At 49.9% G+C, this 22,060-nt stretch overlaps 1 protein-coding gene across 1 annotated transcript in view; it reads left to right on the top strand.

Annotated features, from left to right (window-relative positions):
• Positions 1-22,060, top strand: part of LOC144735748 (protein MMS22-like) — a 175,215-nt gene that overhangs the window by 28,445 nt on the left and 124,710 nt on the right. The window contains exons 5-10 of the mRNA XM_078618246.1: positions 8,719-8,806; positions 13,039-13,180; positions 14,045-14,138; positions 17,472-17,581; positions 18,041-18,154; positions 19,798-19,998. Of these exons, the coding sequence (XP_078474372.1) occupies positions 8,719-8,806; positions 13,039-13,180; positions 14,045-14,138; positions 17,472-17,581; positions 18,041-18,154; positions 19,798-19,998 (749 nt within the window). The remainder of the gene's footprint in view (positions 1-8,718; positions 8,807-13,038; positions 13,181-14,044; positions 14,139-17,471; positions 17,582-18,040; positions 18,155-19,797; positions 19,999-22,060) is intronic.

Below are 22,060 nucleotides of genomic sequence, written 5' to 3'. Positions count from 1 at the left end.
TGTGTCTCTCTGTCTCTCCCTGATGTCTCCTGGTGTCTCGGTGCGTCTCTCTGTCTCTCCCTGGTGTCTCCCGGTGTCTCGGTGTGTCTCTCTGTCTCTCCATGATGTCTCCTAGTGTCTCGGTGTGTCTCTGTCTCTCCCTGGTGTCTCCTGGTGTCTCGGTGTGTCTCTCTGTGTCTCCCTGGTGTCTCCCGGTGTCTCGGTGTGTCTCTCTGTCTCTCCCTGATGTCTCCTGGTGTCTCGGTGCGTCTCTCTGTCTCTCCCTGGTGTCTCCCGGTGTCTCGGTGTGTCTCTCTGTCTCTCCATGATGTCTCCTGGTGTCTCAGTGTGTCTCTCTGTGTCTCCTGATGTCTCCTGGTGTCTCGGTGTGTCTCTCTGTCTCTCCATGATGTCTCCTGGTGTCTCAGTGTGTCTCTCTGTCTCTCCCTGGTGTCTCCTGGTGTCTCGGTGTGTCTCTCTGTATCTCCCTGGTGTCTCCTGGTGTCTCGGTGTGTCTCTCTGTATCTCCCTGGTGTCTCCTGGTGTCTCGGTGTGTCTCCTTGTGTCTCCCTGGTGTCTCCTGGTGTCTCGGTGTGTCTCTCTGTCTCTCCCTGATGTCTCCTGGTGTCTCGGTGCGTCTCTGTCTCTCCCTGGTGTCTCCCGGTGTCTCGGTGTGTCTTTCTGTCTCTCCCTGGTGTCTCCTGGTGTCTCGGTGTGTCTCTCTGTCTCTCCATGATGTCTCCTGGTGTCTCGGTGTGTCTCTGTCTCTCCCTGGTGTCTCCTGGTGTCTCGGTGTGTCTCTCCGTCTCTCCCTGATGTCTCCTGGTGTCTCGGTGTGTCTCTCTGTGTCTCCTGGTGTCTCGGTGTGTCTCTCTGTGTCTCCCTGGTGTCTCCTGGTGTCTCGGTGTGTCTCTCCGTCTCTCCCTGATGTCTCCTGGTGTCTCGGTGTGTCTCTCTGTGTCTCCCTGGTGTCTCCTGGTGTCTCGGTGTGTCTCTCTGTGTCTCCCTGGTGTCTCCTGGTGTCTCGGTGTGTCTCTCCGTCTCTCCCTGATGTCTCCTGGTGTCTCGGTGTGTCTCTCTGTGTCTCCATGATGTCTCCTGGTGTCTCGGTGTGTCTCTCTGTCTCTCCCTGGTGTCTCCTGGTGTCTCGGTGTGTCTCTCCGTCTCTCCCTGATGTCTCCTGGTGTCTCGGTGTGTCTCTCTGTGTCTCCATGATGTCTCCTGGTGTCTCGGTGTGTCTCTCCGTCTCTCCCTGATGTCTCCTGGTGTCTCGGTGTGTCTCTCCGTCTCTCCCTGATGTCTCCTGGTGTCTCCCAGTGTCTCTCTGTCTCTCCCTGATGTCTCCCAGTGTCTCTCTGTGTCTCCATGATGTCTCCTGGTGTCTCGGTGTGTCTCTCTGTGTCTCCCTGGTGTCTCCTGGTGTCTCGGTGTGTCTCTCCGTCTCTCCCTGATGTCTCCTGGTGTCTCGGTGTGTCTCTCTGTGTCTCCCTGGTGTCTCCTGGTGTCTCGGTGTGTCTCTCTGTGTCTCCCTGGTGTCTCCTGGTGTCTCGGTGTGTCTCTCCGTCTCTCCCTGATGTCTCCTGGTGTCTCGGTGTGTCTCTCTGTGTCTCCATGATGTCTCCTGGTGTCTCGGTGTGTCTCTCTGTGTCTCCCTGGTGTCTCCTGGTGTCTCGGTGTGTCTCTCCGTCTCTCCCTGATGTCTCCTGGTGTCTCGGTGTGTCTCTCTGTGTCTCCATGATGTCTCCTGGTGTCTCGGTGTGTCTCTCCGTCTCTCCCTGATGTCTCCTGGTGTCTCGGTGTGTCTCTCCGTCTCTCCCTGATGTCTCCTGGTGTCTCCCAGTGTCTCTCTGTCTCTCCCTGATGTCTCCCAGTGTCTCTCTGTGTCTCCCTGTGTCTCCCTGATGTCTCCCAGTGTCTCTCTGTGTCTCCCAGTGTCTCTCTGTGTCTTTCTGTCTCTCCCTGGTGTCTCCTGGTGTCTCCCAGTGTCTCTCTGTCTCCCTGATGTCTCCCAGTGTCTCTCTGTGTCTCCCTGGTGTCTCCTGGTGTCTCGGTGTGTCTCTCTGTGTCTCCCTGATGTCTCCCAGTGTCTCCCTGTCTCTCCCTGGTGTCTCCTGGTGTCTCCCAGTGTCTCTCTGTGTCTCCCTGATGTCTCCCAGTGTCTCTCTGTGTCTCCCTGGTGTCTCCTGGTGTCTCGGTGTGTCTCTCTGTGTCTCCCTGATGTCTCCCAGTGTCTCTCTGTGTCTCCCTGGTGTCTCCTGGTGTCTCGGTGTGTCTCTCTGTGTCTCCCTGATGTCTCCTGGTGTCTCCCAGTGTCTCTCTGTTTCTCCCTGATGTCTCCCAGTGTCTCTCTGTGTCTCCCTGTGTCTCCCTGATGTCTCCCAGTGTCTCCCTGTCTCTCCCTGGTGTCTCCTGGTGTCTCCCAGTGTCTCTCTGTGTCTCCCTGATGTCTCCCAGTGTCTCTCTGTGTCTCCCTGGTGTCTCCTGGTGTCTCGGTGTGTCTCTCTGTGTCTCCCTGATGTCTCCCAGTGTCTCCCTGTCTCTCCCTGGTGTCTCCTGATGTCTCCCAGTGTCTCTCTGTGTCTCCCTGGTGTCTCCTGGTGTCTCGGTGTCTCTCTGTGTCTGCCCGTGTCTCAATGTCTCCCAGTGTCTCCCTGTGTCTCCCTGATGTCTCCGTGTCTGTCCCATGTCTCATTGTTTTCCCTACATCGCAATATCTCCTAGCGTCTCTCATCGCCTCCCCGTGTTTCTGTTCATCAAATTTTTCTATCTTCCTATTCCCACGTTTCATTTAATCCTTTTTGTCTGCATCTCTCTGTCAGTGTCTGTGTCTCTCCATGTATTTAACAAAATAACTGTAGCTACAGTTATTTTGCTGTGCCTTTTTAAATCCTTTATATTAAGTTCGCTTGCTTGCTTCCTTGCGCGCTTACGACCGTGCAAATCTTTCGGTCGTTTTTTAACCCACTTCCCGTGATCCAATCGAGCTGACATTTTGCACACAGACTCGTTGTGCGTGACAATTTATTTTCGTGAAAAAAATGTTCCACAATTTTCAACATTTTAGGAATTTTTTTTTTTATATTTAATTACTAATTGCTTAATGGTGGCAGGCAATCATCTGACCCATAGGTGGCAGCCATCTCAAGCCAGAGGACGAGAGGACTCTAGCCGCCACGCATATAAAGGATTTATAGTGAAAAACTTTGTTTTTAAATCCTTTATATTAAGTTCGCTTGCTTGCTTGCTTAGGACCGTGCAAATCTTTCGGTCGTTTTATAACCCACTTCCCGTGATCCAATCGAGCTGACATTTTGCACACAGACTCGTTGTGCGTGACAATGAATTTTCGTAAAAAAATTTTTCAAACATTTTACACTGTTTAGGGAAAAAAAATGCAATACTTATTTACCAATTGCTTAATGGTGGCACACAATCATCTGGCCCATAGATGGCAGCCATCTCAAGCCAGAGGACGAGAGGACTCTAGCCGCCACGCATATAAAGGATTTATAGTGAACAACTTTGTTTTTACGGGTTAATTTTTTGTGGCATGTCTTTTGGTTTTTGTCTGCAGTTCTTTGCGTCTTCTCGTCCGCACCCATGTGTCGGTATGTCTCTGTCCCTCTGTCTGTCGGTCGGTCGCTTTTCTTCACCCCTCCCCGTGTCTGTGTCTTTCCCCGTGGCCTGCCTTTGCATCTGTCTGTCCCCCTGCCCCTCTTTGTGTCTTGTTACCCCCGTGTATCGATGTGCCTCTGTCTCCCTCTGTCTGTTCGTATGTGCCTCTGCCTATCCATCTGTCTGTCATTCATTCTCTCCATCTCTCTCGCCGTGTGTGTGAGTCTCACACACACACACTCTCCCACTCCTCCCTCTCTCTCTCCTCCCTGTGTGTCCCCATCTCCCCGTCTCCCTCCTGCCTCTCCCTCCCTCCCTCCCCTCTCTCTCTCTCTCCGTCTTTACGCCGTCACTCAAAGGCTGAGCGGCCACAACGGAGCTCACGGCATTGATTGACGGCGCTAACAATCGCACACACACACGCGCTCGCACACACGCACACGCGCACACACACGCGCACACACGCTTACACACACGCACACACGCGCTCGCACACGCGCACACACACGCTCACACACGCTTACACACATGCACACACACGCGCTCGCACACGCGCACACACGCGCTCGCACACACGCTTACACACATGCACACACACACACGCGCTCGCACACGCGCTCGCACACACGCTTACACACATGCACACACACACACACACGCGCGCACACGCGCGCACACACGCGCACACACGCTCCCATGCAAAGAGATATACATGCACATACACATGCTTCACACGCACAAACGTCCATGAAGACATATATCTACGCGCACTCGTATAAATATACGTACACACACACACACACGCGCGCGAATACACTTCTAGAGATATACTGTACACTGTTGATATACACGCATATACACACCCACACGGAGAACTACACACGTACACAAACATTCCCTTTCACACACACACACACGTATATCCACGCATATATACGAACGCACGGAGATACGCTTACATCAAAATAGCGTGTGCACTTGCGCACAGATACACAGATATGTGTACGTGTTTTCACGTCGATTTATGTTTTTAAATACATGCGAAAGTCCACTTTCACACATGTGTACTCACGCATAGAACACACGTACACACTCACCAACACACACAAAGATCCCCCGTATAGGCTTTACAGACTGTTGGGGCAAGTGCAGTTAGCGAGTAGCAGCACCTATGAAGGCCGACACGGCACACGAGGGGGTGGGTGGCCAGCACCACGCCCGGCATATACACACACACACAGAGGCGATGTTTGTACACAGCATCAGGTACTCATTATAGATCGAGTCGACCTAGGGGAGGCCCATGACCGGTTCAGATAACCGTCACTGGAGTTGACCATCAACGGGAATCGAACTCGGGTAGCTGGTATCGTAGAGCGGTGTGCTAACCACTACGCCATTGCTCCACACATACACTGACACATGTACAAAGACAAATGGACATTTCCGAAGACAAAGTTCCCCCCGATAGCCTCCCAACAGCCTGTTGGGGGCAAGTGCTCACTGCAACACCAATGGCGACACTTAGGGATTCATACTTTTAGTTTTTTCGGTAAAGTCACGTAGGTAAAAAATTAAATTAAAATAAAATTATAATAAAATTATAATAAAAATCACGACGTTTCGGAGGCAACACAAGTCTCCGTCATCAGGTGGGACCGTCACTGCCAGATTTTCTGTATCGAGTGAGGCCTCACTCGATACAGAAAATCTGAGGCCTCACTCGATACAGCAAATCTGGCTGTGACGGTCCCACCTGATGACGGAGACTTGTGTTGCCTCCGAAACGTCGTGATTTTTATTTTATTTTTATTAATTTTAATTTCATTTTTTACCTACACGGTGACTTTACCGAAAAAACTACGAGTATGAATCCTTGCAGTCACGAACGCTTCAAATCTAGAAAGACACTTAGGGAAACAAACTCGGATGCGCGCACGCGCTCTCGCAGACACGCACACGGACGCCAACGCACACATTCAGCTGTGCGAACAGACACGTACCTCAGGCGCGCACACTCACGAAAGAGTGTCGCAAAGACACGTACACGGGACGCACACAATCACACACACGCACGTTAAAAGATATGCATCAACTCGTACACACACACACACATGGTGTGGCTGTTGGGTTTGTGCTGGACCAGAGGTCGCAAACAGGTTTTGATTCCTTACCCGTACCCGGCCGCACCAGGGTCGCAAACGGCTACCCGTACCCGGCCGGTTACGGGTAACCGGGTATCGGGTAGGGTACGGGTATCAGGTTGCGACCTTTGGTTGGCCGTGAGCGGGAATTGAAGTCGGGGTGGGGGGGCAGGTTCGTAGTGCAGCGCGCAAACGTCTGCTCCACGGCTCACCACTCTGCCGGACACGACAACAATCCCCGTCACCACGACGCTTGTGCCAGGCTAGCTGCACTTTGAAGCCACGTGAAGTGTTGAAGGCTTGCTGCAGGAGGAGGTCACGGGAAAGACCCAGGTGCCATGGATTTGACTGGACACACGCGCAGATACTGACAGTTTCACACGTATACATTCGCGCAGATATAAAGATCCCCCGTGTAGCCTTAACAGACTGTTGGGGCAAGCGTTGTTATCGAGTAGCACTTATGAAGGCCGGCACGGCACACGAGGGGGTGGGTGGCCAACATTATGCCCGACCGCCTTTGAAAATCGTTTTGAAAAGATCCCCCCTGTTGCCTTTAAAATACTCCCGCGGCAACTTGCGTTAGCGAGCACCTATTAAGGCTGGCACTGCCATAGACTCGGCACGCACACACGCACGCGCCTCTCACACACTCGCGCGCGCACACACACACGGAGCAGCTCTAGGGGTTTGTGCTGGCTACAGACACAGCTTTAGAGTTCCCTCTCTTCTCCCTCCCTTTTCTTCTTTTCTTTCTGCTGCTGCGGATTTAAAATTTATTCCGGGTTTAGCTCCGTGCACGCACACACACACGGGCTTACACACAAAGACATACACGCACACACACACACACAGACATACACACACACGGGCTTACACACAAAGACATACACGCACACACACACACACACAGACATACACACACACGGGCTTACACACAAAGACATACACGCACACACACACACACACAGACATACACACACACGGGCTTACACACAAAGACATACACGCACACACACACACACACAGACATACACACACACGGGCTTACACACAAAGACATACGCACACACACACACACACGGAGGCATGGGCTGACACACTCACACACACACGTGCTTACGCACAGACATACACACACACGGGCTTACACACAAAGACATACGCGCACACACACACACGGAGGCATGGGCTAACACACACACACGGGCTTACACACAAAGACATACACACAGACATACACACACGGGCTTACACACAAAGAATTACGCACACACACACACACAGACACACACACACACGGGCTTACACACAGACATACACACACACGGGCTTACACACAAAGACATACGCGCACACACACACGGAGGCATGGGCTGACACACACACACACGTGCTTACACACAGACATACACACAGACATACACACACACAGGCTTACACACAAAGACATACACACAGACATACACACAGACAGGCTTACACACAAAGACATACGCACACACACACACACGGAGGCATGGGCTAACACACACACATGCTTACACACAGACATACACACACACGGGCTTACACACAAAGACACACACACGCATGGGCTCACACACAAAGACACACACACACACGGTCTTACACACACACACAGTTTTACACACACATGGGTTTACACAAAAGGCAGACATGCACGAGCTTACATATACGCGTGAGTTTACTCGCAACGACATACACACATGCATGAGTTTACGCACGCACGGATGGACTTACACATATACACAGATACAAAGATACCACGTGTAGCCTTTAACAGACTGTTGGGGCAAGTGCTGTTAGCGAGCACCTATGAAGGCTGGCACGGCACACGAGGGGGTGGGTGGCCAGCACCACGCCCAGCCGCCTTTATCTCCCGAGTGGCCATGTTTACACACCGCACCAGGATCTCATTTGAGGCTGAGCCGACCTAGGGGAGGCCCAGGACCGGTTCATATAATCGTCACCGATGTTGGCCGTGAGCGGGAATCAATCTCTGGTCGCCAGGTTTGTAGCGCTAACCGCTACACTACCGTTCCCCACTGATCGGCATGCACACGCACACACGCACACACACGCACACACGCACACGCACACACACACGCACACACGTACTTTAACTTGCACACAACACAGTGGTGAGTGGTGCGCCACCAGGTAAGCTCAGCCTTAAATGAGTGACCTGCTAATTCCCACCTCTTGTGCGGTCATCTGACCCCATTGCCACCCTTCCCAGAATGCTTTTAATTTGGTTTTGTTCCCTGCATGCCCTGCTGCGTAAGGAGCTGTATGTGGCTGTGCCACCCCCTTTGTGTGCCATGGCGGCCTTCATCCGTATTCGCTAACAGCACTTGCCCCAACAGTCTTAAGTCGAAAGGTGGGGGGGGGGGGTCTTTGTATGTATATCTGCGTGTGTATGTTGGCACAGTAGGGGGCACATTTGGTGCATAGGCAAGTCATCTCAGTCAGTCGACCTATGGCACCTGGGTCTGCCCCGTGACCTCCTGCCAGCGGGCGTTCGACACTTCACGTGGCTTCAACGTGCACATGGCCTGGCACAAGCGCCGTGGTGACGTCACCGCCACTTAGTGGCGAATGGCGCTTGTTGTTGTTGTGTATAGGGGAGCGGTAGTGCAACGGTTAGCGTGCTGCGCTACGAACCCGGTGACCCGAGATTGATTCCCGCTCACGGCCAACAAAGTTGGCGATTATCTGAATCGCGTTCTGGGCCTCTTCTAGGTCGACTCGGCCTCAAATGAGTACCTGGTGCGGTGTTTAAAAACATCGCCACTGGGGAGACAAAGGCGGTCGGGCGTGGTGCTGGCCACACCACCCCCTCGTGTGCCGTGCCGGCCTTCATAGGTGCTTCTCGTTAACGGCACTTGCCCCCAACAGTCGAAGGCTTTCGCGGGGGATCTTGTACGTATATTTGTGTGTGCGTGTGTGTATTTAGGGCAGCTCAAAGGAATTCACTGCGAAGCTGAGGGCATTCGGAAGGAGTGCGTGAAGTTCATGCTGTATGTCCGCATCAGCATCTATCGGTGAGAGCATCATCGGTAGCAGCAGCAGCAGCATCGTCATCTCACGTACGGCACGTTCAACTTCTTTCGCACCACCCCCGTACGTAGCAGGCCGGGCAAACTGGAGGTGCGGCGGGGGGATGGACAACCAAGTAAACAAAGAACAGTTCTAGAGACATTTTTTAAAAGTCTATTGTGTTCAATCTATGCAAGTCTGTGGGTCTATATGTGAGTCTATGGGTCTCCACATGAGCCTGTGTGCTTCTCTATATATGCACGGATGTGGAACTTACGTGCTAATCGGAGGTGCGGTGAAAGGACAACAAACTAAACACAACAACGAGAGGTTCTAAAGAAATGAGTTTGTCAACCTAAATCAGGGGTGGGGAACGTCCGGCCCGCGAAATCATTTGTGTCTCTGGCCCTGCCAAGGCAACCGCAGGCGGGACTAGAAATTCAACAAATCTAGGAGCAAACCTGGAAAAGCATTTGCTAGTAGCAGCAACATCGTCGTCATCAATACCCAGCTAACATCACACGCCTCGCCAAACAGAAGCCGTTCCATTCTAGATTTGAAGCTTTCGTGACTGCAAGGATTCATACTCTTAGATTTTTTCGGTAAAGTCACGTAGGTAAAAATAAATAATAATACAAATAATATAAATAATAATAGAAATAAAATATTTCGATTAATGCTTTCGTGACTGCAGGGATTCATCTTCTTGGTTCTTTCGGTAAAGTCACGTAGAAGGGAAGTAATAAAAAATAATTTATTTATTTTTATTTTATTACTTCCCTTCTACGTGACTTTACCGAAAGAACCAAGAATAGAAATAAAATAATTAAAATCACGACGTTTTGGAGGCAACACAAGTCTCCGTCATCAGGTGGGACCGTCACAGCTAAATTTACTGAATCAAGTGAGACAAAATTCCAAGAGACAAGCTCTTATATACTAGTTAAGGGGGAGGGGCTTATCTGAGTGTGGTAGCCAATGAATGGAACGTGTTGGGGGGGTGAGCGGGGCTAAAAGAGACCAATCAGTGCACCTCAACTTGGGGTTGTAACCGGTGTTGGCTGACAATCCAAATACAAAAAAATGTACCCGTAAAGACAAAGTTTTTCACTATAAATCCTTTATATGCGTGGCGGCTAGAGTCCTCTCGTCCTCTGGCTTGAGATGGCTGCCACCTATGGGTCAGATGATTGCATTGCACCATTAAGCAATTGGTAATTAAATATAATTTATTTTTTCCTAAAAAGTGTAACATTTTGGAAAACATTTTTCACGAAAATTAATTGTCACGCACAACGAGTCTGTGTGCAAAATGTCAGCTCGATTGGATCACGGGAAGTGGGTTAAAAAACGACCGAAAGATTTGCACGCTCGTAAGCAAGCAAGCGAGCAAGTGAACTTAATATAAAGGATTTAAAAAGCAGCAGTACTCCATTGGAACCTCATTTGCCAGTAAAAAATATGATAATTGTTTTTTTACCCTTCTATCTGGCAACAAAACTGACACCTTTTTTACAAGGAGTCATGTTTGCATAGAACACAATACCTGCAGTCGTAATGCAAACAAAAAACACAACTCTGATGGTGCATTGTCTTTGAGTTGTGCGCCTTTTGGCGTCATCTGGTCCAACACCATGTGAGACTAGGCTCTAAGGAAAGCTGTCTCGGGTGTGGACCAATCAACTTCAAGGACAGTGCATACATTATCAGAGTTGTGTTTTTTGTTTGCATTATGACTGCAGGTATTGTGGTCTATGCAAACATGACTCCTTGTAAAAAAAAGGTGTCAGTTTTGTTGCCAGATAGAAGGGTAAAAAAACAAATTAGCAGCAGTACTGTTAAGCAGTTCCAGCCATCACATTAGGGGCGAGTTAATTAAATATTTCACCAAATATAACAACAGGCTCATTTTGAAGTTGATCATTGTGTACGGCCCGCGAATAATGTTATAAATATCCAAATGGCCCTTGGCAGAAAAAAGGTTCCCCAGCCCCTGGTCTAGATGATGATTTAAAAGTGGCAGAGCTCCCAATGACTTCCTAATATCGGTGAGGAAGGAGCGTTCCAGACGGCCGCAGAACGCGCGTCTGAAAGCGGCGCGCGATGCGGTGACCGCCTTCGTTCGATGGCGAGCATCGGTCTTTTAAAGTTTATTCAAGTATATTGAAAAAAATAAGTAATATTAAAAATACTTTTTTTAAAACACGCTTTAATGAAATGTACCGTACTAGTAAATGGAAGAATTACACGACTCCAGGAAGTGGCCCCTAAGCTTGCCACAACGTAAGGGACCGTGGCCAATTGCAGCCAACGTCAGTTGATAATTTAAAAGTGGCAGAGCTCCCAATGACTTCCTAATATCGGTGAGGAAGAGCGTTCCAGACGGCCACAGAACGCGCGTCTGAAAGCGGCGCGCGATGCGGTGACCGCCTTCGTTCGATGGCGAGCATCGGTCTTTTAAAGTTTATTCAAGTATATTGAAAAAAATAAGTAATATTAAAAATACTTTTTTTAAAACACGCTTTAATGAAATGTACCGTACTAGTAAATGGAAGAATTACACGACTCCAGGAAGTGGCCCCTAAGCTTGCCACAACGTAAGGGACCGTGGCCAATTGCAGCCAACGTCAGTTGATAATTTAAAAGTGGCAGAGCTCCCAATGACTTCCTAATATCGGTGAGGAAGAGCGTTCCAGACGGCCACAGAACGCGCGTCTGAAAGCGGCGCGCGATGCGGTGACCACCTTCGTTCGATGGCGAGCATCGGTCTTTTAAAGTTTATTCAAGTATATTGAAAAAAATAAGTAATATTAAAAATACTTTTTTTTTAAAACACGCTTTAATGAAATGTACCGTACTAGTAAATGGAAGAATTACACGACTCCAGGAAGTGGCCCCTAAGCTTGCCACAACGTAAGGGGCCGTGGCCAATTGCAGCCAACGTCAGTTGATAATTTAAAAGTGGCAGAGCTCCCAATGACTTCCTAATATCGGTGAGGAAGAGCGTTCCAGACGGCCACAGAACGCGCGTCTGAAAGCGGCGCGCGATGCGGTGACCGCCTTCGTTCGATGGCGAGCATCGGTCTTTTAAAGTATATTCAAGTACATTGAAAAAAATAAGTAATATTAAAAAAAACTTTTTTTTTAAAACGCGCTTTAATGAAATGTACCGTACTAGTAAATGGAAGAATTACACGACTCCAGGAAGTGGCCCCTAAGCTTGCCACAACGTAAGGGACCGTGGCCAATTGCAGCCAACGTCAGTTGGCCGTGGACAATTAGAGCCAAGCCGAAACATAGCATATAAAAAAGAATGTTTAAAATTAATATTTTTTTATGATAGAATATAGTATTGTCATCAGCATGACATAAGAATACCACGTTTGCAGTCGATACCACATTGGGAAGTGGGTTAAAATTGAGTTACGAGATTTGAAGATACAACGACAACGACAACAGACAGAGTGAGTTAAATAAAAGCGTGTGAAACATGACTTAACTACGGGATGTGTGATGTGTATGCATGTACGTAGTATGTTGAATCTGTATAGTTTGTCTAATGCCACGTCTGTGCGTGTGTATAGCGTATTATTAATGCGTGCCGTGTGAATACGTGTGTATAGCGTGTATATTGTATGTTTAACGTGTGTGCTTTGTTTAACTGGTGTACGTATGACGGTTGTACCGTGTAAGTGTGTAAGTATAACGTGTGTGTAACATGTGTAACGCGTACGTATAACGTGTGTGTAACGTGTGTATGACATGTGTAATGTGTGTGTGCTGTGTGATACACATGTCAGTGTAATGTGTATAACATGTGTGTAATGTGTGTGTGCTGTGTGATACACATGTCAGTGTAATGTGTATAACATGTGTGTAATGTGTGTGTGCTGTGTGATACACATGTCAGTGTAATGTGTATAACATGTGTGTAATGTGTGTGTGCTGTGTGTAACATGTATGCTTGTACGCTGTGTGTGTGCTGTGTGTAACATGTATGTGTGTACACTGTGTGTGCTGTGTGTGTGCTGTGTGTAACATGCATGCTTGTACGCTGTGTGCTGTGTGTAACATGTATGTGTGTACACTGTGTGTGCTGTGTGTGTGCTGTGTGTAACATGTATGCTTGTACGCTGTGTGCTGTGTGTAACATGTATGTGTGTAACATGTATGTGTGTGTGTGTGTGCTGTGTGTAACATGTGTGTGTGTACGCTGTGTGTGTGTGTGTACCCACAGCTGGCTGGATGAGTGCACCACCCCACACACAGTCAGCCCTCTACAGGACTCCCTCCCGGCCCGCGTGCTTGCAGAGCTGAGCTCTCTGCTACAGCACCTGGGATCGCTGGGTGACTTCCCCGCTCACCAGCCCTCCGCCAAGGCACGCACACACGTCCACCGTGCCTTCTGACGGTGCCACGCTAACAACAGTCAGTCCTGGGCACGTAGGCGGGTGTTCGCGTGTGTTGGAGCTCGTGTTTTAAGTTGTGTACGTGTGTGCGTGTTTGTACATGCGTATGTGTGTGGGGAGCGGTGGTGCAGCGCTATGAACCCGGCGACCCGCGTTCGGTTCCCGCTCACGGCCAACACCGGTGACGATTATCTGAACCGGTCCTGAGCTTCTCCTAGGTCGACTCAGCCTCAAATTAGTACCTGGTGCGGTGTGTAAACATCGCCATGAGGGAGACGAAGGCACCCCCCCCCCCCCCCCCCCCCCGTGTCTCGTTCCGGCCTTAATAGGCGCTTGCGAACAGCACTTGTCCCAACAGTCTGTTGAAGCTATACAGGGGATTTCGATGTAAAGCTTTCGTGACTGCAGGGATTCATCTTCTTGGTTCTTTCGGTAAAGTCACGTAGAAGGGAAGTAATAAAATAATTAAAATAAAACATAATACAATAATTCTCATGACGTTTCGGCCACAACGCAAGCAGCCGTCCTCAGGTGAAGACCAGGTCTGTCGCTCCAAGCGTGGTGTTGTTTCATTCAGACGTTGTCTCCCCGACAGACCTGGTCTTCACCTGAGGACGGCTGCTTGCGTTGTGGCCGAAACGTCGTGAGAATTATTTTCTCATGTTTTATTTTTATTATTGTATTACTTCCCTTCTACGTGACTTTACCGAAAGAACCAAGAAGCTATACAGGGGATCTTTGTCCTTGTGTTTATTGCGGGAAGTGGTGGTGTATTGGCTGCGTGCGGTGTCTGTATTTTCATTTGTCATTCACCTCCTGTGATCTTCCCTGCAGGTGTATCCTCCGTCCTGGCATTTATTCCACCTTAACTTGGACATGAGATGGGCCTGCCTGGACATTTTATATCGACTTCAGGAGAAAACAACAGGTGAATTGACTGTGCGTGTGCCAGATCGAGTGTGTGTGTGTTTATAAGAGTGTCTGTGGGGAGTGCTAATGTAGCGGTTAGCGCGGCTGCGCTACGAACCCGGCGACCCGAGTTCGATTCCCGCTCACGACCAATAACAGTGGTGAATATCTGAACCGATCCTGGGTCTCCCCTAGGTCGACTCAGCCTCAAGCGGTGTGTAAACATCGCCACTGAAGCAGTCTCGTGCCTGCCTTCATAGGTGCGCACTAACAGCACTTGCCCCAACCGTCTCTTCAAGCTATATGGGGGATCTTTGCCTTTTGTAAGAGCGTATGTGCGACCGAACATGTGTGTATGTGTGAGTGTGTACGAAGTTGTATGTATGTACAGGGGAGCCAGAAATCTTTCTGATTGAGAGGGGGTCAAATACTTATTTCCCTCATTGAAATGCAAATCAATTTATAACATTTTTGACATGCGTTTTTCTGGATTTTTGTTGTTGTTGTTCTGTTTCTCACTGTTCAAATAAACCTAGCATTAAAATTATAGGCTGATAATTTCTTTGTCAGTGGGAAAACGTACGAAATCAGCAGGGGATCAAATACTTTTTTCCCTCGCTGTATAACTGATTTCGCACCGCACGTAGTCAACCGTGCAGTGAGGATGTGAATGTCTTATGAACACTCTGAATGAGAGCGAGAGAGAGATGTACAAATATAGACCGAGACCCTCGGCTCAAACCTAGGATTATAAGCAGTGCTGAAGCAGTGTTTTCAACATGCCCATTATTTTTCGATTTAAAGCTTTCGTGACTGCAGGGATTCATCTTCTTGGTTCTTTCGGTAAAGTCACGTAGAAGGGAAGTAATAAAATAATAAAAATAAAACATCATAAAACAATTCTCACGACGTTTATTATGTTTTATTTTTATTATTTTATTACTTCCCTTCTACGTGACTTTACCGAAAGAACCAAGAAGATGATGCCCATTATTATGAACCCCATGCGAGATAAAACACCTTGACCCGGTCTCAAACTCATGTCCTTAGCACTGCTGGCTCTGAGTGTCTTTCACAGAGCTATGATGCACCATTAGCATTTGCTCTGTCTTCACAATTCCCACCGTAACTATCCCCAATCACCTCTCCCACTTTGCACCTCAAATGCAAACTGGTACTTTAAACCTCACAACGGTAACCGTCCACTCAACAGTCCACCTCCACCCCCACCCCCTCCACTCGCTCTCAGACACACACACACGTGGCTCGGAGAAGAGAGTTAAAAGGGCATTTAATTAAGCTCGCCGGTAATTGCGGCGATCTGGGACCCATAAACACTACGGCTCCCCTCAAGAAAATCTGAAGTTTAAAGGGAGGAGTTTTATAACTGTACGTTTATTTCCCTCGACAGTGCTCGCGAAATAAATAAAAATCAGCGCTTCAATCGAACGAGTTTACATTTCTTGAAACGCAAATAATTCACAATGGCCTCGTCGGGGAGATGTAAAACTAAAGTATTTAAACTATTTTATTTTATGTTACCAGGCGAGGCCCACTGAGCTCTATAGACCTTTTTTTTCCAGAAGAGACTTGGCCACAATTGATGGCACGCTTTTAAGCGCACGTCGATCCTAAATGTGGAGGGAAAAACCGGAGGACCCAGAGACAAATCCACGTGAGCGCAGGGAGAGAGACACGCAAACTCCAAATATACAGCAGCAGGCGTCAGGGTCGGGATCGAGCCCACTACATCCTGTATACCAGGCGAGGTAGTTAACATCTCCTAGCCACCGTGATGATGATAGAGAGAGAGACACGCAAACTCCAAATATACAGCAGCAGGCGTCAGGGTCGGGATGGAACCCACGACCTCCTGTATACCAGGCGAGGTAGTTAACATCTCCTAGCCACCGTGATGATGATGAGAGAGAGAGACACGCAAACTCCAAATATACAACAGCAGGCGTCAGGGTTGGGATCGAACCCACGACCTCCTGTACACCAGGCGAGGTAGTTAACATCTCCTAGCCACCGTGATGATGATGAGAGAGAGAGACACGCAAACTCCAAATATACAACAGCAGGCGTCAGGGTTGGGATCGAACCCACGACCTCCTGTACACCAGGCGAGGTAGTTAACATCTCCTAGCCACCGTGATGATGATGAGAGAGAGAGACACGCAAACTCCAAATATACAACAGCAGGCGTCAGGGTTGGGATCGAACCCACGACCTCCTGTACACCAGGCGAGGTAGTTAACATCTCAGCACCGCTGAAATCATAGGTTCGAGTCTTGAGTGTGCGCGTCGCTCTCACGGGGTTCATGATGGCCGTGTCAGAGACACTGAGCCGGTAATGCTAAGGGTCAGGATCTGGGTTCGAGTCTTTAGTCTGGGTGTCTCTGAGAGGGTTCATGATGGCCGTGTCAAAGTCCTTCAACATTACGTGGGGAGCGGTAGTGTCGTGGTTAGCGCAGAGTTCAAATCCCGCTCACGGCCAACGCCGGTGACGATTATCTCAACCGGTTCTGAGCCTCCCCTAGGTCGACTCAGCCTCAAATGAGTACCGAGTGTGGTGTGTACATATCACTACCCACCGCCTCGTGTGCCATGGCAGCCTTGATATATGCTCGCTAACAGCACTTGCTCCAAGAGGCTACGCGGGGATCTTTGCTTTTTGCGGGGAGCATTGGTCCAGAGTTTAGCGCTACGCTGCGCTACAAACCTGCCCACCCGAGTTCGATTCCCGCTCACGGCCAACACCGGTGACGATCATCCGAACGGGTCCTGGGCCTCCCCTAGGTGGACTCCGCGTTCCTTGGCTGCTTGGCAGGGTGCGTACATGATCAGCGCTGGGGAGAGACAAAGGCAGCCTGGCCACACCGACCCACTCGTGCGCTTTGCCGGCACTTAATTAACGCGCGCTCGGTTAACAGCACTTGACCCGACTGTGTATGGATATGTGGGGGGGATCTTTGTGTTTGTTGGTACAATTATATGTGTGTGTGTGTAGGGGAGCGGTAGTGTAGCGGTTAGCGCGCTGCGCTATGAACCTGGCGACCCGGGTTCGATTCCCGCTCACGGCTAACACCAGTGACGATTATCTGAACCGGTCCTGGGCCTCTCCTAGGTCGACTCAGCCTTAAATGAGTACCTGGTGCGGGGTGTAAACATCGCCACTGGGGAGACAAAGGCGGTCGGGCGTGGTGCTGGCCACCCACCCCCTCGTGTACCGTTCCGGCCTTCATAGGTGCTGCTACTCGCTAACAGCACTTGCCCCTACAGTCTGTTAAGGCTATACGGGGGATCTTTGTTCTTTGATCTTTGTGTGTGTGTGTGTGTTTCACAATAGGTTTCCAGCCATATAGATTTGACCGTGAAACACCCAGCTCGTTTATTGACGACCTGGTTCGCTCGTTAATGACCGACCTCGTTCAAGTTGCCGTTAATAAACACAATAAGGTACGTCTCTCTCTCTCTCTCTCTCATGTCCTTAAGTATTATTTTTTGCATTGTCTGGAGACTCCCATCAGAGAAACCGGTCCGTGTGTATGTATTCTCATCTCATCTGTTGTTTTTTAAATCCTTTATATTAAGTTCACTTGCTTGCTTGCGCGCTTACGACCGTGCAAATCTTTCGGTCGTTTTTTAACCCACTTCCCGTGATCCAATCGAGCTGACATTTTGCACACAGACTCGTTGTGCTAGACAATTAATGTTCGTGAATTTTTTTTCCAAAATTTTACACTTTTTAGGACAAAAAATTATATTTAATTACCAATTGCTTAATGGTGGCAGGCAATCATCTGACCCATAGGTGGCAGCCATCTCAAGCCAGAGGACGAGAGGACTCTAGCCGCCACGCATATAAAGGATTTATAGTGAAAAACTTTGTTTTTACGGGTTATACTTCTTCCACAGCTAACTCCATTCGAAGAGGTCACCCAGGACCCGTTTCCATGTGGCTGCGTGCGAGAGATGTGGACAATGGTTCTCATGTTCCTCGACCATCGACACAAAACGTTCCTCACCCAGGTGAGGGAGCGGCTCACCGCAGAGCTCCCTGCATGCGTGGGTCCTACCGCTGGCGGTCGCGTGAGCGCGTGGTTGCGAGGCTGCACCTTTAACCCTCCCCCTCCCCCCTGTCTGTCATTGTCTCGAGACTCCATCAGAGACAAGTCTGTCTGTCTGTCGTTGTCTTAGAAACCCTATCAGAGACTGGTCTGTCTCTGTCATTGTATTAGAAACCCTATCAGAGACTGGTCTGTCTGTCACTGTGTAGAGACCCCCATCAGAGACCGCTCTGTCTGTCTGTCAGTCTTTAGAGACTCCATCAGAGATAAGTCTGTCTGTCTGTCACTGTGTAGAGACTCCATCAGAGACAAGTCTGTCTGTCTGTCACTGTGTAGAGACCCATCAGAGACGTGTCTGTCTGTCTGTCATTGTCTTAGAAACCCCATTAGAGACTGGTCTGTCTGTCACTGTGTAGAGACCCATCAGAGACGGGTCTGTCTGTCTGTCATTGTCTTAGAAACCCCATCAGAGACTGGTCTGTCTGTCACTGTTTAGAGACTCCCATCAGAGACCGCTCTGTCTGTCTATCAGTCTTTAGAGACTCCATCAGAGATTGTTCTGTCTGTCACTGTGTAGAGACTCCATCAGAGACTGGTCTGTCTGTCTTTGTCTTAGAAACCCCATCAGAAACTGATCTGTCTGTCACTGTGTAGAGACCCATCAGAGACGGGTCTGTCTGTCTGTCATTGTCTTAGAAACCCCATCAGAGACTGATCTGTCCGTGCCATTGTCTTGAGACCCATCGAAGATTAGTCTGTCTGTCAATGTCTTAGAATCCCCATCAGAGACTGGTCTGTCTGTCTTTGTCTTAGCAACCCTATCAGAGACCAGTCTGTCTTTCTGCCATGGTTTGGAGACCCCATCAGAGACAAGTGCATCGCAAGCATTGGAGCCGATGTGATGCAATTGACGTCCTCTGCCACATCCAAGAAATGTCGCACAGTCGACACCGACCTCCATAACTTTCTTCATAGTCTCACCACCACCAACCACCACCATCACGGTGGCTAGGAGATGTTAACTCCCTCGCCTGGTGTACAGGAGGTCGTGGGTTCGATCCCGACCCTGACGCCTGCTGCTGTATATTTGGAGTTTGCGTGTCTCTCTCTCATCATCATCATCATCACGGTGGCTAGGAGATGTTAACTACCTCGCCTGGTGTACAGGAGGTCGTGGGTTCGATCCCGACCCTGACGCCTGCTGCTGTATATTTGGAGTTTGCGTGTCTCTCTCTCATCATCATCATCACGGTGGCTAGGAGATGTTAACTACCTCGCCTGGTGTACAGGAGGTCGTGGGTTCGATCCCGACCCTGACGCCTGCTGCTGTATATTTGGAGTTTGCGTGTCTCTCTTCCCGTGGTCGCGTGGATTTTTCCTCCGGTTTTTCCCTCCACGTTTAAAACCGTCGTCACGTGTTCGGAGTATTTAACTGCGATACATTTCCACACGACGATAAGCCACTTCGTGGGGCTATCACTTGCAAAAGAGCTACGCTGCTCAGTGGGCCTTAACCTGGTGAAATTAAAACTAATTATTCGTAATAATTCAATGAGTTATTAGCGATGTTCTCTGATCAAATCGACGCGTTGTTGCACCCCGCAGCCATTCTGGGCCGAGTTCTCTCTCGCACTCGGACACGCGACACAGGGAGGAGGCGGTGGTGGCGATGGTGGTGGAGGAAGGGGAGGCGTGGTGCAGGGATTGAGGGGAGCGAGGGATCCTCTTGCCGTGGGTGTTTGGCTGCTGGCTAACGTTGCGTCACTTGGGGTGGCGAAGACGACGCGGGGAGGGGAGGAGGAGACGGTGAGGGGAGGGGGAGGGGGAGGGGAGGGGAGGGGAGAGGGGGCAAGGGGTGAAGGGGGGGAAATGGAGACCAGTGGCGGAGGATACGGAGGAGATGGTGAGGGAGAGGAAGGTGGGGCGGGGGGGGTGGGTAGAGGCAAGGAGTTATGGGTTGGGGTCGAGGTTAGAGTCGGGGTAATGGAACTGCTCGGGCTGGTGTTAAGGGTTAGCGTTTACATCAGCTCTGGTGGCGGGGTTGGTGGTTGCGGTGGGGGGTCGTGGTTAGGGATAGGATTAGGGGTTGGTTTTGGGGTCACGTTTGGTGCTGTGGATTTTTTGGCTGTGTCCGGGTTGGGTTAAGCGATTAGACGTGAGGGATACATCCACCGTTGGGGTTACACCTTCACATATTCATATGCACACTCACTCACTCACCCACCCACCCACCTACTCACCCATTCAAAGACGGACAAAGATCCCTCGTAGAGCCTTTAACAGACTGTTAGCGAGCAGCACCTATGAAGGCCGGCACGGCACACGAGGGGGTGGGTGGCCGACACCACGACCCCGCCGCCTTTAGCTCCTTAATGGCAACGTTTACACAAGTACTCATTTTGAGGCTGAGTTGTCCTAGGGGAGGCCCAGGACCGGTTCAGATAATCGTCACTGGTGTTGGCCGTGAGTGGGAATCGAACTCAGGTCGCCGGGTTAGTAGCGTGCAAACCGCTGCACTAACGCTCCCCACAACTTACCCATTCAACAACAATAACAACCGCCATTCGCCACTAAGTGGCGGTGACGTCACCACGACGCTTGTGCCAGGCCATGTGCACCTTGAGGCCACGTGAAGTGTCGAACGCCCGCTGGCAGGAGGTCACGGGGCAGACCCAGGTGCCACGGGTCGACTGACCGAGATGACTGAGATGACTCATTCATTCACTCACTCATTCACCCACACTTTCGTTCATTCACCAGCCCACCTGACTACCCACTCACTCACTCGCCTATTCACTCACTCACTCAACCACCTACTCACTCATTTGCTCACTCATTCACCCACACTTTCGTTCATTCACCAGCCCACCTAACGACCCACTCACTCACTCGCCTATTCACTCACTCAACCACCTATTCACTCATTTGCTCACTCATCCACCCACTCACTCACTCGCCTATCCACTCACTCAACCACCTACTCACTCATTTGCTCACTCATCCACCCACCCACCCATTCACTCACTCGCCTATTCACTCACTCAACCACCTACTCACTCATTTGCTCACTCATCCACCCACCCATTCACTCACTCGCCTATTCACTCACTCATTTGCTCACTCATCCACCCACCCACTCACTCGCATATTCACTCACTCAACCACCTACTCACTCATTTGCTCACTCATCCACCCACTCATCCACCCACTCACTTACTCGCCTATTCACTCACTCAACCACCTACTCACTCATTTGCTCACTCATCCACCCACTCATCCACCCACTCACTTACTCGCCTATTCACTCACTCAACCACCTACTCACTCATTTGCTCACTCATCCACCCACCCACCCATTCACTCACTCGCCTATTCACTCACTCAATCACCTACTCACTCATTTGCTCACTCATCCACCCACCCACCCATTCACTCACTCGCCTATTCACTCACTCAATCACCTACTCACTCATTTGCTCACTCATCCACCCACCCACCCATTCACTCACTCGCCTATTCACTCACTCAATCACCTACTCACTCATTTGCTCACTCATCCACCCACCCACCCATTCACTCACTCGCCTATTCACTCACTCAATCACCTACTCACTCATTTGCTCACTCATCCACCCACCCACCCATTCACTCACTCGCCTATTCACTCACTCAACCACCTACTCACTCATTTGCTCACTCATCCACCCACCCATTCACTCACTCGCCTATTCACTCACTCAACCACCTACTCACTCATTTGCTCACTCATCCACCCACCCACCCATTCACTCACTCGCCTATTCACTCACTCAATCACCTACTCACTCATTTGCTCACTCATCCACCCACCCACCCATTCACTCACTCG

Source organism: Lampetra planeri, chromosome 57 (genome assembly GCF_965212315.1).
Source record: "Lampetra planeri chromosome 57, kcLamPlan1.2.h2, whole genome shotgun sequence".
NCBI classification, from domain to species: Eukaryota; Metazoa; Chordata; class Hyperoartia; order Petromyzontiformes; family Petromyzontidae; genus Lampetra; species Lampetra planeri.
Note: the sequence above shows the minus strand (reverse complement) of the source record. Positions and strands in the feature narration are given on the sequence as shown.